General features: G+C 38.4%; 1 protein-coding gene across 3 annotated transcripts in view; it reads left to right on the top strand.

The window, feature by feature from the left end:
• Positions 1 to 14896, top strand: part of GPD2 (glycerol-3-phosphate dehydrogenase 2) — a 136736-nt gene that overhangs the window by 62387 nt on the left and 59453 nt on the right. For all 3 annotated transcript variants that reach the window (XM_053671632.1, XM_053671628.1, XM_037138338.2), the window contains exons 4-6: positions 4134 to 4258; positions 5561 to 5658; positions 6677 to 6840. In XM_053671632.1, coding sequence (XP_053527607.1) covers positions 4134 to 4258; positions 5561 to 5658; positions 6677 to 6840 — 387 coding nt within the window. The remainder of the gene's footprint in view (positions 1 to 4133; positions 4259 to 5560; positions 5659 to 6676; positions 6841 to 14896) is intronic.

Raw genomic sequence — 14896 nt, 5'->3', positions numbered from 1 at the left:
ACCGCGATTAGTCCTCAGTGGGTCCACTGTCTTGTGCCCTCAGTGGGTCCGCCCGCTATTCCACACCTGGGATCCACCCATGGCTGCTGGCTCACACGCCTGGGTCGGTCTGGTGGGTCTTTCCTGCCTGACCCTGCTCCGCTGCTAGCTCTACCCCTCTTACTGATTTGGTTGAAGGGTTCATTGTTGTCAGACTTTCGTATAGTTCAATTTTCTGTGGTTTGGCTGCGTTTTTGTTGCTCAAAGTTTGTTGTTTTTAAACTTAGTTGTGCGACAAGGGTCAGTGCTTCTACCTACGCCTCCATCTTGGCGGAAGTCTCAAATTTAGCTGTAACTTGAAAGACTACATTTTTGTATTTTTTGGTCTGGAAGGGGCATTATTATTATTTCTCTCTGGAAATCCTGATGAATAGCTTGATGATACGACACTGGAAATAATGGAAGAGGGAAAACAGCCTGGTTTGACAGAGAAGCCCATTTTAACTTTTGTTGGTATTCACTAGGGTTTCTCACACACATACATGTGAATAACTTTTTAAAATGTCCAATACTTGCAAAAGCAGTCTTCAGGCTTTAAAGTGTTAGCTCTCACTTAAATATCCTGAAATATCCTCCTGAGATGGCTTGCTAATTCTTAGAGTAGTTTCCTGCCTCATGTTATCAGTTTGGGGGGACAAATTTATTCTCCTAACACGAGCCCATAAAAATGTCCTTTTCTTATTCCTCTCCAGTATCATCGTCTGCCTTCTAAGGCTGGGCTTGTCATTGCCCTGCTCCTGCTGTCTGGCATGGGTCCCCTAAATGGTCTCCTGTCTCAGTCTCTTCTCTCCACCCAGGCCTGCCCTCCATGCCTACCGGCAGATAAATCTTTCTAGAACATTACTCTGATTTCTCAGTGTAAGGTATTTTGGGGTTCCCCTGATAGGCAACCCGATAGTATTTCTTAGCACCATATCTGAGAACCTCTGGAAAAATGTTATTTCTTTCTTTATAATGATAAAGAGTCAACACACATACCCTTTCTCTTCCAAATGGCTGCCTTGTAATTGAGCAAAGTATTCAAGTTCATGCTCACGTGGCATTGATGTCAGATCTTGTGCTTTCTAAAATATTTTTATTTATTTATTTTTAGAGAGAGGGGAAGGGAGGGGAAAAAAGGAGAGTAATATTGATGACATACATTGAACACTTGCCTCTCACACACCTCCAACTGGGGGACCTGGCCCATAACCCAGGCATGTGCCCTGCCTGGGAATCAGAACCAGTGACCTTTCAGTTCAAAGGCTGGCACTCAGTCCACTGAGCCACACTAGCCAAGGGCAGGTCTTGTACTTTCTAAGAAAGGATTTGCTTCTTAAAAGGATTCATGACTTATAGGTACGTTCTCAGAGGCATTTTCCTTTTGAGGAGTCTGGGTATTACTTAGGGTATTACTTAGGGGAGTCTGGGTATTACGCCCTCTGGACCTCCTTTACACCATGGCCCGAACTCTGCACTCCAGCCCCTCTGTAGGGACAAGGAGCTCCTGCATAAGTTGGGTTATTTTAAGCACTTGACTTTCTCTTGCTTAAGCTGATCATTGCCCGTGATAGCTCCTTTCCTCCCCTCCACCTATTTGGAACACACACTCGTCTTTAGACTCGGCCTTTCTTGAAGACCTCACTCCCAGGTATAATAAAATCTGCCTTGTTCATACAGGGCATTGCATCATCAATAAACTACCCTGCAAAAGGCTCCCAAATATTTTGTCCTTTTGAGTCAAGGGAATTGGCCGGATTTTATGATGACATTTGAGTATAATATTTAAACTGTAAAAAGTTTCAGTGGGTCAGGAATCTGTGCTCTGGCCTGGGCCTCTGGCTCCAAGCCTCTCACAGGATGCTGTGCTTCCTAGCAAGTCACATGGCTCTTGGCAGGATTCAGTTCCTCACAGGTTGTTGGACTGAGACTCAGTTCCTCATGACTTGTTGACCAGGGGCCTCCCGTGGTTCCTTGACTCACAGCCTGGCAGCTTGCTTCTTAGCAAGCAAAAGGGGACAAGGAAGAAGTCAGTTTTTTGTAGCCTAATCACAGAAGTGTCTTGCCATCATTCTAGCTATGTTCCTTTCATTAGAAGCAAGGCACTAGGCCCAGCCCACACACCAAGGGAGGAAGTTAGATACTAGGAAGTGGGGATCACGGGAATGAAGATGTCCCCTCCCACAGCCTGCAGCAGACCTTTGGGCAGGCCCAGGTCGGGGGCCAGGACTGGACTGCAGGCTGCTTTGTCTGTTCTCAGTCTTGTGCCTCTGCCTCTCATGTTTCAGGCATGTTGATGCCATGCCTGTGATTCCACCATTGAAAGAGGTATTTTTGAAATAATCTGGCTCTTAAATACCGTGGTAAAGTCAACTCCCTCATCTGATCATCAACTAAAGAAAAACGGCTGATTTCAGAGCCGGAGGGCCTCTCTGTGTTGGGTTCCTAAGAAAAGGTGCCACAACGGCTCACCAAGACAGTTCATTCTTAAGAGAATACAAATGTAATCTTGACTACACAGTTGTGGGTTTTTGTCCTGAATTTAATCCAGAGTGAGTTAGGAGCCCTCTGCCTTTTTTAATTTACTGTCTGTGAAACCCTCCTGCTCCGCAAGCCTCTCCTCAGGCTGGGAGCCACATGGCACCTGTCCCTGCAGTTTATTCCTGACACTGTCGTTTTACCTGGCGCTTCAGCTCTCAGTAAGTATTCTTGTTAGAAACAGGTACTAGTGACATGTATTTTTTATATCCTATACCCAGCACTAGATTTATTAAGCATTGATAGAGTTTCATAGTGGAGAATTTAACAGATCTTTCTTTGGCATAAATGTTTAAATAGAGTGACCTGGGTCTATGATACTTATATTTTCTGTTATTTTGCTCCTTAGTTAGAGCATTAGCAGTTTTTGCCCTTGAATCAAAGTTCTCTACTCTTTTCTCCACGGTTTCCAAATATTTTGTCCTTTTGAGTCAAGGGAATTGGCCTGATTTTATGATGACATTTGGGTACGATATTTAAACTGTTAAAAGTTATAAAAACGACCCTTTGGTATTAAATGTAATAAATGGCTCTGAATTGAATACATGCACAGGTTCTCTTATATGAGCTTTGTGAGCCCAAACTGCTCCAGTTACATATTCTCATTGTAATTGGATTCTATGACATTCTCTCATCCCCCAAGAGGATGCCAGCCAGACCATGAAAATTCCTCATGGCTGGGTGTTGATATATGCTCTGGGTCTTTTGAAGTTTCGAATTTCATCTCTTACTAGTGCATGGGCCTCAGAGTACTGCTGGTCCTACCCAGTGCTGGAGAGGTTGGGATGTCTCTGCAAGAAAAGAAAAACCAAAAGAATTTCATCTCTGAGGGATTTACTGCAACCCTCAAAGAAAGGGATGGGGAGAAGGATGACTTCCGAAGTTGACCTTTCTTTGCTCAGCTTTACCAAGAATATTGTCTTGTCCTGCACTGTGTTCGTTATTTTTTTTTCGGCTTTTCTTTGTAGGTCTATAATATTGGGCTAGGATGTCCGAAATTAGGCCAGGAACTCCTCAATACCAGAGATTAATATTCTTTTTACTTCTGTTGTGTTATCTTTGTTCTCTCTTCCCCTTTTCTACCCACTATAACATCATTCTAGGAGTAGGAGCTGGCACACAGGTGGGCGCGTAGATTTATCAATGACACGTTAGAGTAGATTGGAGATACAGAGCTGGAACATGTGCGGACAGTTGTAGTGAGGGGATGAATGGGGGCTCCAGAGGGATTCGCAAAAATGCTGAGTTAGCTCTCCTGGGTAAAGGTGGGTGCAGGCTCTCCTTGGACTCTATAAAAGCACCAGAGTTTGTTACTGCCATGAAATTGTACTGTAATATTTTCTAGTTGTGATTCATTCACAGTTTAATATGCTTCTGGTTCTGCCTTGACTTTTCCCCCAGGAAGAGACTAAAATCTCTTCATTATAATATAGACAGTGTACTGCACTTTGAATACAAATTTATCCATGTTCAGAGTAATTTTTCTTGTGATTGTCTCTACCCTGGAGAAGTGCCTTTAATGAATTACATACAAATTGTGTAATTTAAGAAGTTAATTTGGTTTTCTGGTTACACAGGACTAAAAACAGCCCTTGTAGAAAGAGATGATTTCTCATCGGGGACCAGCAGCAGAAGCACTAAATTGATCCATGGTGGTGTGAGATACCTTCAGAAGGCTATCATGAAGTTGGATATCGAGCAGGTAATTGTGTATGCTGGCTGTTAAACAAAAATTGCGACTATGCTTTTTTCTACCCAATTAAATCAGGGTTCTTTTTTTTTTCTGTGGCTTTTAACATTTCTTCCTGTTGGAAATACCCATTTAGTGCATTCTGCTGGAATATCTTTCAGGAGAGATGTGCAGGTTCTTTCCTGTGGTATTATGCTTATGGATAATCAGAGGCGTCTCCTTCACAGGCATGTCAGAGTAGCAGATTTACAAAATTACTTTTGGATGTGTTGCCTTCTGACAATTGTGATCCATCCTCCCTCCTTCCCTCCCTCCCTTCCTTTCTTTTTTTCACCAATCACCAAATTGCTACTTCCCAAGCGGTTTCGGGGAGCTGCATTGTAATGGGGGGGGGGTAGAGTATTAAATTAATCCTCTTAACCGAAACTGCAATCACATGTTAATCTTGTCAGTGACATATTCTCAAGGCAGTGATCTGAGTCATGCCTTTCTTGTGTCACACTTTATTGTGTCCAGTCTGCCACCATTTGAAAACTGCCAAGACAGTGTGGAAGATGACATTTCCCAGAGGGGTAGGGAAAAAAAAATCAGCTGAACTCCCGTATCTGCCTTTCATACGTGAAAAACATAGCAGCACTAACTTGACATTGTCACTTGTGAATCTGTCCCCTTTTCTTGGGTGTCTCTTTGACATCATGATGGCTGTAAGGAAAAGAGCATAAGGTTTAGAACCAGCTGACTTGGAATGTGTTCCAGCTTACTTATTCAATTTTCGTGAGCCTCAGTTTTCTCCTTTGTAAAATGGTATCATGCTAGCAATGCTGGTTCTTCAGAGAGGCATAATAAGGACCAGAGGAATTAAGAGATAAGCTTTTTTATAATCTATAAAATACTGTGCAACTCCTAAGTATCATCTCTTCCTGGATTAGTGGAAGCAAAGAAGGGAGTGCTTAGCATGAATTTGAACAATCTGTTATCTCTTACATGGGAAAATATAGGGACCGAGAAAAGTGACAATACAGAGAATGCAAGATAAATTGTTATAATAATCTTGTAACTCAAGTCAGGAAAATATCTTACACCTGGGAACTCTGACAGCATGTTTTTCTCCTATGCAAATACAGTTAAGGTTTCTAAAAAATCTTTCAAGTTGACAGCATGATGTATTATTAGAAATTTGATTAGAAGGGAGCTGTCCTCGCTCAGAGGTAGAGAGGTTTCTGTGTATCAGTCAGTTGGCAGGGTGTCTATTTGCCATTTGAAAATATTATGATCTGTTACTGCCAAACTAATTTTCTCTGTTTTGCTTTTCAGTATAAGATGGTAAAAGAAGCCCTTCATGAGCGCGCCAACCTACTAGAAATTGCTCCCCATTTATCAGCTCCGTTGCCTATAATGCTTCCAATTTACAAGTAAGTATGTGGGTATCATCTGTATACATTTGCCTGTCTGAGGTCAATAGAACAACACAGTTTTAATGGAAATACTCCCTCAACTTGTATTTCTTAATGTAGTCTTAATTAGTCCTAATCTTTAATTACTCTCAAATATTTTCCTTTGTTGTATTTAAAAGGGTGGCTTTTCCCGAATTACTTTCTACTGACCCACTTCTAAGGGATACACCTTGGAGGCAGAGGGGGTTGTGTTCTGTATTTATAATGAGCAGTGTCTCACCCCAGTTTCTGATGGTATATAGAAGAGCAGCTGCATGTGCTTTGAGGAACATAGGGGCCCATTTGAACACTAAAATGCAGAGCCCAGAAGGCTTCTGGTACAAAATCTGAGCCTAACACGTACCAGCTCCAAACCTGCAGCATTTTAAATGTGTGAATTAACCCAAACTGAACTTTGTTTAGAGGTCTCAGATTGTAAATTTAAAACCCCATTTTCCTTCTATTGTTGGAGCTATCCAGGAAGTTGCCTTAAATTAGAATACAGGTAATACGAAAAAGTGGAGTATGTAACTTTGTTAGCCATGAGTTTAGGGGCGGTGGCTAGAGACAGATTTTATAATTGTCTATATTTGTCATAGATTGCTTAGGATATCTTAAGCCAGTGATTCTCTGCCCTAGGTATTCATTAGAGTCACCTAGGCACCCTCTTTGGATTGTTTGTTTGCTCGATTTTTTTTTTTTTTTTTGATGCTTCCTACAGAATTCTAATATGCCACCAGCTCAAGGACCATTGTCTTAGTGATTCATTTAAAGGCTGAATCAGGTGACTGATTCATTTAAAGGCTCTCTGATTCATTCACTTGCATAATGCAGTGAGGCTGGTGTCAAAAACAGCAATGCAGTTCTGTTTCTTTTGCAGTGCACTTCCAGACATATTTTGCTTTTCTTAAACGAGAAGTATCTAATAACTTAAAGCGATATTCTATAATATTATACACTGTTTCTAAAGAAACCTTTTCTCCTATTTATGCTATAGGTGGTGGCAGTTACCTTACTACTGGGTAGGAATCAAGCTATATGATCTGGTAGCAGGAAGTAACTGCCTGAAAGGCAGTTATGTCCTCAGCAAATCGAGAGCCCTTGAGCATTTCCCAATGCTGCAGAAGGACAAGCTGGTAGGAGCAATTGTCTACTATGATGGTATGTGATTTTTTTGTACAAGATACTTCACTGTCTCTCATGACCCTTATAATATATTTTTTTAAAAATATTTTATTTATTTATTTTTAGAGCAAGGGGAAGGGAGAGAGAAAGAGAGGGAGAGAAACATCAGTGTATGGTTGCCTCTCGTGTGTCCCCTATCAGGGACCAGGCCTACAATCCAGGCATGTGCCCTGACTGGGAATCAAATCTATGACCCTCTGGTTTGCAGGCTGGTGCTCAGTCCACTGAGCCACACCAGCCAGGGCCCTTATAATATATTTTTAATGAGATAGTGTTTCATTCTTAAATTTTAATGCTAATCCTACACAACACACAAATAGACACAACATACCCACTCTCCATTTACTCTAATAGTAGTTAAAAAACTCCATATAACGTTTTTCTTTTCCTATTGTTTAATTTTGCATATTTCTTTTCCTCTTTGATTTCTGCTTTGTATCTCATGGTTGGTTTGATCCATTTTCCCTTATTAAGAATTTGGACCCCACTGTCATGTCTTTTAATTCATTGTGTGTTTGCAAGTGACTCCTTGCCTTGTGACTATATTATAATGTGGAAAGGAACTGAGATCTTTTAAGTTTTCTAGATGAAACCTCTATTTTCAAGGGATTATAAGCCTAGAGAAAAAGGTCCCTTGGGCTGATATTGATAATGTTTGTATTTTTGCACAGGACATAGTTCTTGAACATGTAATTTATGATGAAGGTAAACAAACATAGCATTTGTCAAACCAAACCCTCAGATTTTATTGCTTATTTTCATGTTGTTACATATTTCCTCACCAGGGACATTATCTAGTATCCATTTCCCATGTGTTCAGTGTTCATTTTGTGTGTGAACAATATAATCTTTTATACTTTTATTTGAAGGAACTAACCTCTTAATAAATCTTCAGATGGACTACAATACAACATTAAGTAAAGCAGGAAAAGCCATTCGTGAAATTTTACTATATTTTTAAAGGGTGTGTAGAGTTAGAAAATAGTCCAAGGATATTCATAAGGAAATAGCTGGACGCAGGTACAAAAAAAGTCTTAGATATTTTGAGGCACAAGGGACAGCTTAGGTTCTGTATCTCAGTGAGTTTTTTTAAATCTCCGTTATATGAGTTTTTGTTATGGATCTAAACTTCTAGCGTGAACAAAATTTGTTTCTTTTTTCAGGAGACTTTAATATTTATATTACTTCATATTATGGGATATCCCCAGGACCATCGCCACATTGTTTTCCCAGTGTTAGGTATCTGAATCAATTCAGCTGTCTGTTAGGCTTTCATGTTGTCATGCAAAATGTGCACATGCAGAGGGAGCAACAGGTACCAATTCAAGAAAATTCCCTGGGAGCAACAGTATTAGGGCCATGTTAAGGGCCTTAGGCAAACACTAAAAGCTAGAAAATTCACAGTTGACAATGCCTGTCAGCATCTGAACACCACAGGGGGGCACTTAACTGCATTTTTGGAGCCCTTGATTGAGCCTACATGTTAAAGGACAACCTTAACTGTGAATTTGCTTTCTCAGCATCAGAGCCTTAATGCTACTCCATTGTAGTTTATTGGGTGATTATATTAAAGAGGGTTTGGTCCAGGAGGAGTAAGAAGTCATTCTGCAAATGGCATCCTGCCCATTCTGACATGGAAGTGTTGTGCCCTTTGCCTCTTACTGCTAATCCTTCCCGCACAGACCCTCTCAAATGCTTGGTTGTTTTCGCTTAGTGTGTGATGCATCAGATCATCACTGTTTTTGCTGCTTTTGTAGCTTGTGCATATCTGACTCTCAAGAGGATTATTAGTGGATATCACATCTGATTTTGTGGCATCCTGTCTTATGTTGGCTTGCTCTTGTTATGAATTGTAATTCTTATTGATTCTACATAAAAAACAAAGGGAGATTGATGTCACATATGCAAAAGAAACACCACCCTATTAGAATCAAGGGAATCGAGTGTTTAATTTAGAATTGACTTTTATAGCTGTTATAGGTTGGAAAATTATAAGTTTAGCAAAGATTATTGAAAACCTTAAAGACTATTATTTAAAATAATTTCAAATTGACATTTGAAAATATATAGTAAAAGACTTGAGTCTTGAATAGACAGGGTAAAAATAATTATATTCTAGTAATAATTTTCTTTTAATCCTTGTTCAGAAATGACACAGGCCCAACTATGAATTCTTGAATTAAGGTAGAACAAGAATATGAGCCAGAATATAGTTCTGTGGTTTTCCAACTGTGTTCACAGATAGAACTCCTGTTTTACCTAATGGTGTGGTAAGCAAATTAAATGTCAACATGGAAATAGGATGCAAAAAGGAGCATATAGTTAAAGAAATTAAATGCAGTAGATGTGTACTCAGAGAAGGGAAGGGATGCCTTACTCCTTGACCAAAAAGTAATGTGCATCACCATCCTGTTACCAGAGTGTTTTAGAGAGCAAAATACAACTTCCTGAGCAGTTACTTTGCAAACAAGTAATTTGTAATATAAACCTTTCTTAGTAAGAAAAAAATGTATTCATAAATAACCATTATAAGAAGGTAGTGACAGCTGCCCAGCTGATTTAAATATGCATTTGAGCTTCTTTAAATAACTTTGTTTTGCTTAAAAAAATAACTAACTGAGGTGAAACTCACATAACATGAAATTATTTTAAAGTGCACAGAATTAATTTTTATAGCTCTCATTTTGGGAGAACCTTGACTATGTTAAAAATATGGCGTGCACAATTAAAAGAACTTTCAAATGCTACGAGAGGGGGTGGGTTTGGTTGGGAATAAAAGACCAAACTGTACTTGAATAACAATTAAATAAAAAACAAAAAATGCTACAAGACATTTTATGAACTAAAAACTCCTATAAGAATTGTATTAGTTACTTTAGCCCCAATGAAAAGTGAAATGTAATTGTGTGAAAATATATAGTAACAGACTAGAAATCATTATTATTCACTTGGACTAGAGGCTGAGACAATCTGGAAGGTTCCTTCAATACCAAGGTGTTAGAGTTAGTTGAAACGTGTTCCCTTTGAAGTACAAAATGTACAAAGGTCAACATTTTTTCTTAATTACTTATGAAAACATTTCATTCTATATAAATAGTGATGGCCATTGCATGTGATTAAGGAAAAATCTATTTTTCCACAAAAGTCCATAAAGGTAATAAAATAAATTCCATGTACTTTTAAATACAGTAATTATAGTGGCTCTCCTGTGCTTGGCCTAGTTATGATCTGTTGTCAGATTTTGTTGTTAACTGCTGAAAACAAACTCACACATATAGAGGAATAACTACATTTTTTCCAGTGCAGACAACGTTATTGTCAACTTGCTTAGTAAAATCCATATGAAATGAAAAGTTGGAATAGGAAGTGACATACGAGGTTATATTTTCTTCTTATATTATGTTGGAGAAAAGGTGTAGTCAGCTCATGGGTCTACTCACTGAGACATGTCCCAATGTTTTCTGTTTGCTCCTTGTGTTCTCCTACCAGAGAGCCATCAGCTGACCCCTGGCCAGGGCCATTACCACTGATGAGGGGGTGGACCGGGCAGAGTATGTGACTGGTCCTGCTCTCCTGAGTCAGTCAGCAAGAAGTGTTTAAGGCATGACAGGCTTGGGCGACTTGTCAGGCTATGAGAGTATGTGAATCAACTGTGGAGAGAAAGCCAGTCTCCTTAGGACTTTATTTTATCTTCCTCTGTCAAGTTTATTTCTATCTTCCTGTTCCCAGAGTAGATCTTTGGTGCCATTCTACTTGGACTCCAGTAATCCAATCTTGTGTACAAGAAATGAGATACAATTTAAAATGATTAAATATTTAAAACCATTCAACGCTCCCATTAAGCTTCCCTAAGATAAAAATGGAGAACAGTATTACAGCTTTAAATTCGTTTCTTCTCAAGGCATTGACAGAGAGAGATGTATGTTATTTCCTACCTGATCATGCCCTTAAGTATTCCTTACGCACATAGGAAAATTGCAACCTACAAGAAATTACATTAGTTTTCCTAATGTAAATAAAAGTTGGTTATATCCATATTTCAAAGGGGGAATTAGAGCCCAAGTTTCACTAGAATATTCATTATTATTTCAACCTAAAACTCACAGCATACAAATAGATGAATTCAGCTTGGGAGAGAGCAAGGCCAATTTAATCTCTGGCTCCCCTGAGGTAAATGTAGTTCATGGTCCTGCCCTCCCCCCCAACCTCAGCTATAATCCCTGGCTCCTGGAGGTAAAAATGCACTGGAGTGAGGAAAATTCTGCAGCAGGATATAATGATCCAAAATGACAGGGACAATAATGACAATGAATTTCATGTCTCCCAGTCATGAGCTGGAGAGATGCTTGACTAGGCTGACTTATACAATTAAATTGTTACAGGTACAGCAGGAGATGCAGTTAGCTGTGTGCTTTGGGGAGCGATGCCTCTGGCAAAAGGCACATTGTGGCGTGCAGACTCTTTTGTTAGGAACACAGTGTTACTACTCCAGGCGTGCACCTGCAATGGTACATTTTAATGAAAGAAAACCTGGGTTAAAGACAAGGCTTTCAAGGTGTTGATTTTATCTATTTTGAAGGCTTAGAAAAATCAATTACCCAGTAACAGAAAGGTGATACTTTTTTGTCTTATGTTTTTTCAGTTTTGTTTTTCCATTGAGGACCTGGAACATAAGTAGAATCTAAAGATGGTGCCTTTAATCCTCATTTACTTTCCTATGCAAACACCGTTTTTGAACCAATTGGGTATTATCTACTTTAAATAAAACAGACACATTAATTTCTTTAGAGGAATAGAAATAGTTTGAATAAGTAACAGAATGATCTGGATTTACAAACTAAATAGCAGCGCCGTTATGCAGTTTTGGCCACTTGCTTCTTACTGCAGTTCTTATAAGGGTGTGGTGACCCCTAACACTCGGTGTGTGAGCCCCAGGGGGTGCACAGGACCGTCCAGTGGGTGCAGGAACATGTTAGAATTCCTACTAGATCTGTTTTTTATCAAATCCCGTATAAATATCTTTTTATATATAGTTCAAATGTCTGTAATATATAGGTAAAATAGTACAGTTACGTATTTATAAATAAATGTACATATGAAGTTATATGCTATCATTTACCATACTTTTGTACCACTCAATTTTTCTTTTTGAACCACTGTGTTAGTAATTTGTCATCTTGATATGTTTTGGTAAATGACTAATTTGTCTATTTTCAAAATGTATTCAATGAGGAAAAATTCCTCTGGAAGAGTAAACATTAACAATTCCCTTCCTTCATTTCTCAAGGTTCAATTTCTATGAACTCTGAGGGTTCTAGGAAAAAACAAAAACTATTAACTATCTGGGGAACCTCAAAATTATCAGAATTCCACATGATACATTACCTTATTTATTTTTATTTATATTTCCATCTTAAAATATAATAAATTTATTTTAAATGTAAAGTTCTATTTGCCAACAGTTTTCAAGGTTCCTTTTTCACATCCTTATTACTGTACATAGTGAGGTTGAAAATTGTATAAATATAGTGATACATGTGGAAGACTGCATATAACACATGTAAGAGATCCGTCCCAAAGGTATCCAGCAATGTGAAAAGTAGAGTCATTTATTGAAGATAAAAGATACAAGAAACACTGTACATAGGACAGTGATGCCTCAGTCCCCTTCAAAGTAGGCACCTTGGGACCTCACACAGGTTTCCCAATTACCATCAGCTACTCCATTGTGTTTTCCTGATTATCATCAATGGCCTGAAGTCCCTTACTTTTCAAAGGTGGTTTAATTTGGGAAAAGCCAGAAGTCGCAGGGTGCCAGAGCTGGGCCGTAGTGGGGCTGAGTCTCCTGGGTGATTTGATGTTTCGCCAAAAATCTTTGTAAGAGATGGGTGCATGAGTGGGTGTGTTGTTGTGATGAAGCTGCCAGTTACCAGTTGCCTATAGCTGCAACCTTCTGAATCAGCCTGAATAGTTTCCTTGAAGGAATGTTCAAACTTAACAAAAAATCGGATACAGATTCATTGCTCTACTTGCTTATTTTGATTGCAGCGGCCACATAGCACACATGCTCACTCAGCGGCATCTACAGTACCCACTAACTAGTACAGTGAAGTTGTCATTGTTCATGCATGTGCATTCTGGTCCACTTACTTTGGCTGCCAGGTTACATCAATGTTGTGCAAACCGTTCTCCTTATATTAACAATGGCTGGACTTCTGGCCAGATGTTATCACATTAATTGTCTTCTTTTGTATCATATGTAAACATGTAAAAATAGTCTGTTTAGTTTTGTTTTTAAACTTTGTAAATGTATAGTGTGATCAGTTATATAAGTTGATACAAATACTTTGTTAAACAGTGAGACACTCCTGGTAAAGTTGAGCGTGCATACACCTTGTGACTCAGTGTTTCTACTGAGTATATGCCCCAGAGAAACTTACATAGTGTCCACCAGGAGATAAGTACAAAAAAGTTTATTGCAGCACTGTGTGTAATTTCAAAGAGGGGAATAATTCAAACACCTACCCAAGGGGCAAATGAATAAATAACCTATAGCAAAGTACTATTGAAAAACGGCATCATAACTTGTCTCGTAATTCTAAGCATCACAGTCATACTTGAAAACTGCTTTCTGCAGTGTTGTCATAAGTTGAAACAGTCAATAATATGGAAATGGATCACTTACATTTACAAACTTTACTGGATGTTGAGCCCCACATTACACATCTATGAATTTAACTCCCAGGGCGTTTTAAGGTTTAAATGCATTAATACATATGAAATAACATTTAGAACATTATTCAAATATTATTTTATTGGGATCAGTTTTATGGGTATCCTACAGTTTATCAAATTCTTCTTTTCATGAAAATATTTCAGAGTGAAGCATCAAATGAATTTGAAGCATTAAATTCATTTGAGATTCATTGTAAAGGGGCAGTTCCAAAAATGTCCCTTTACAAATTTAAAATTTGCAGATTTTCCCAGATCAGTTTTTAAAACATTCTTTAGGAAAAAGGAAAGTATTGTGCAGACAAGTATGCTCCATATAAGTATATAATCTTTGAAATTTAAGAGTTAGAAAACATGCATTTTTAAGAAGTTACTCTAAAATTATATCTTAGACATTGATTTAAAACATACTTGATTTAACAGTTTTTGCCCATATGCAGCTTTATACTTATAAATTAAATGGACAATCTTTATCTTGATTTCATACTATTAGTTTTTCATTATATTTCTCCTCTCATTTTCTGTGAGTTACATAAATGAAACTGACATTATTGCTCATATAGCAGGCATGTTTTTTTTTTTGCCCCCGAATGCTGCCTTTTTGCTATTCGGTATATCTGGATACCAACTAATGCTAAATGAAGTTTGACATGTACCCCTAAGAAACAAAACTTATAAATTGTGGCTTCAAAGGAAACCTTGAATAAATAGGACACATTTGTATCCACCCAGGCTAACATCTAACATATGCTTTAGCTTCTCGATTATGAGACAGAGCAAAGTAGCCCCTAGGAAAGGTTTATAATTGTTTATTGCTTATTTGACCAGCATGTACAATATTAAATACCAGGGTTTTATCCTTTTATAATTAGTTTTTAAACGAAAATAAAAAGCACAGAAAAGTAGACTTGACCAGGTGTAGGATCCTGAGAGAGTAGTCATCCATATAGTACTCTGGATATAAATCTTAAAAGCAGTGCTAGATTCACCATTAGTAGGATTTGTATGCATATAAGGTTTTAGAGCATTAGTTCTGGTGTGTTTGTGTTGTTACCTACCTCTCATGTACTGTTGCTATAGTTGACCCTTTGTGAAAAGATGAAGAATCAAAGGCAAAAGCTCTTGTATCAAAAAACAGTAAACCTTGTACCAGTAAACCTTTTCCCTAGGTTTACTCATTCATTCAAAAGAGTATTTATGGAGCTTCTGCTATTTTCCAGCCATTGTATCTGGCATTAGGACCATATTCAGTAAGCACAGAGTTCTGTGCCTTCAGGTTCTGAGACAGTTTAATGCATAT

This window comes from Artibeus jamaicensis, unplaced genomic scaffold (assembly GCF_021234435.1).
Source record: "Artibeus jamaicensis isolate MK-2021 breed Jamaican fruit bat unplaced genomic scaffold, CSHL_Jam_final contig_1832, whole genome shotgun sequence".
In the NCBI taxonomy this organism is placed as follows: Eukaryota; Metazoa; Chordata; class Mammalia; order Chiroptera; family Phyllostomidae; genus Artibeus; species Artibeus jamaicensis.
Note: the sequence above shows the minus strand (reverse complement) of the source record. Positions and strands in the feature narration are given on the sequence as shown.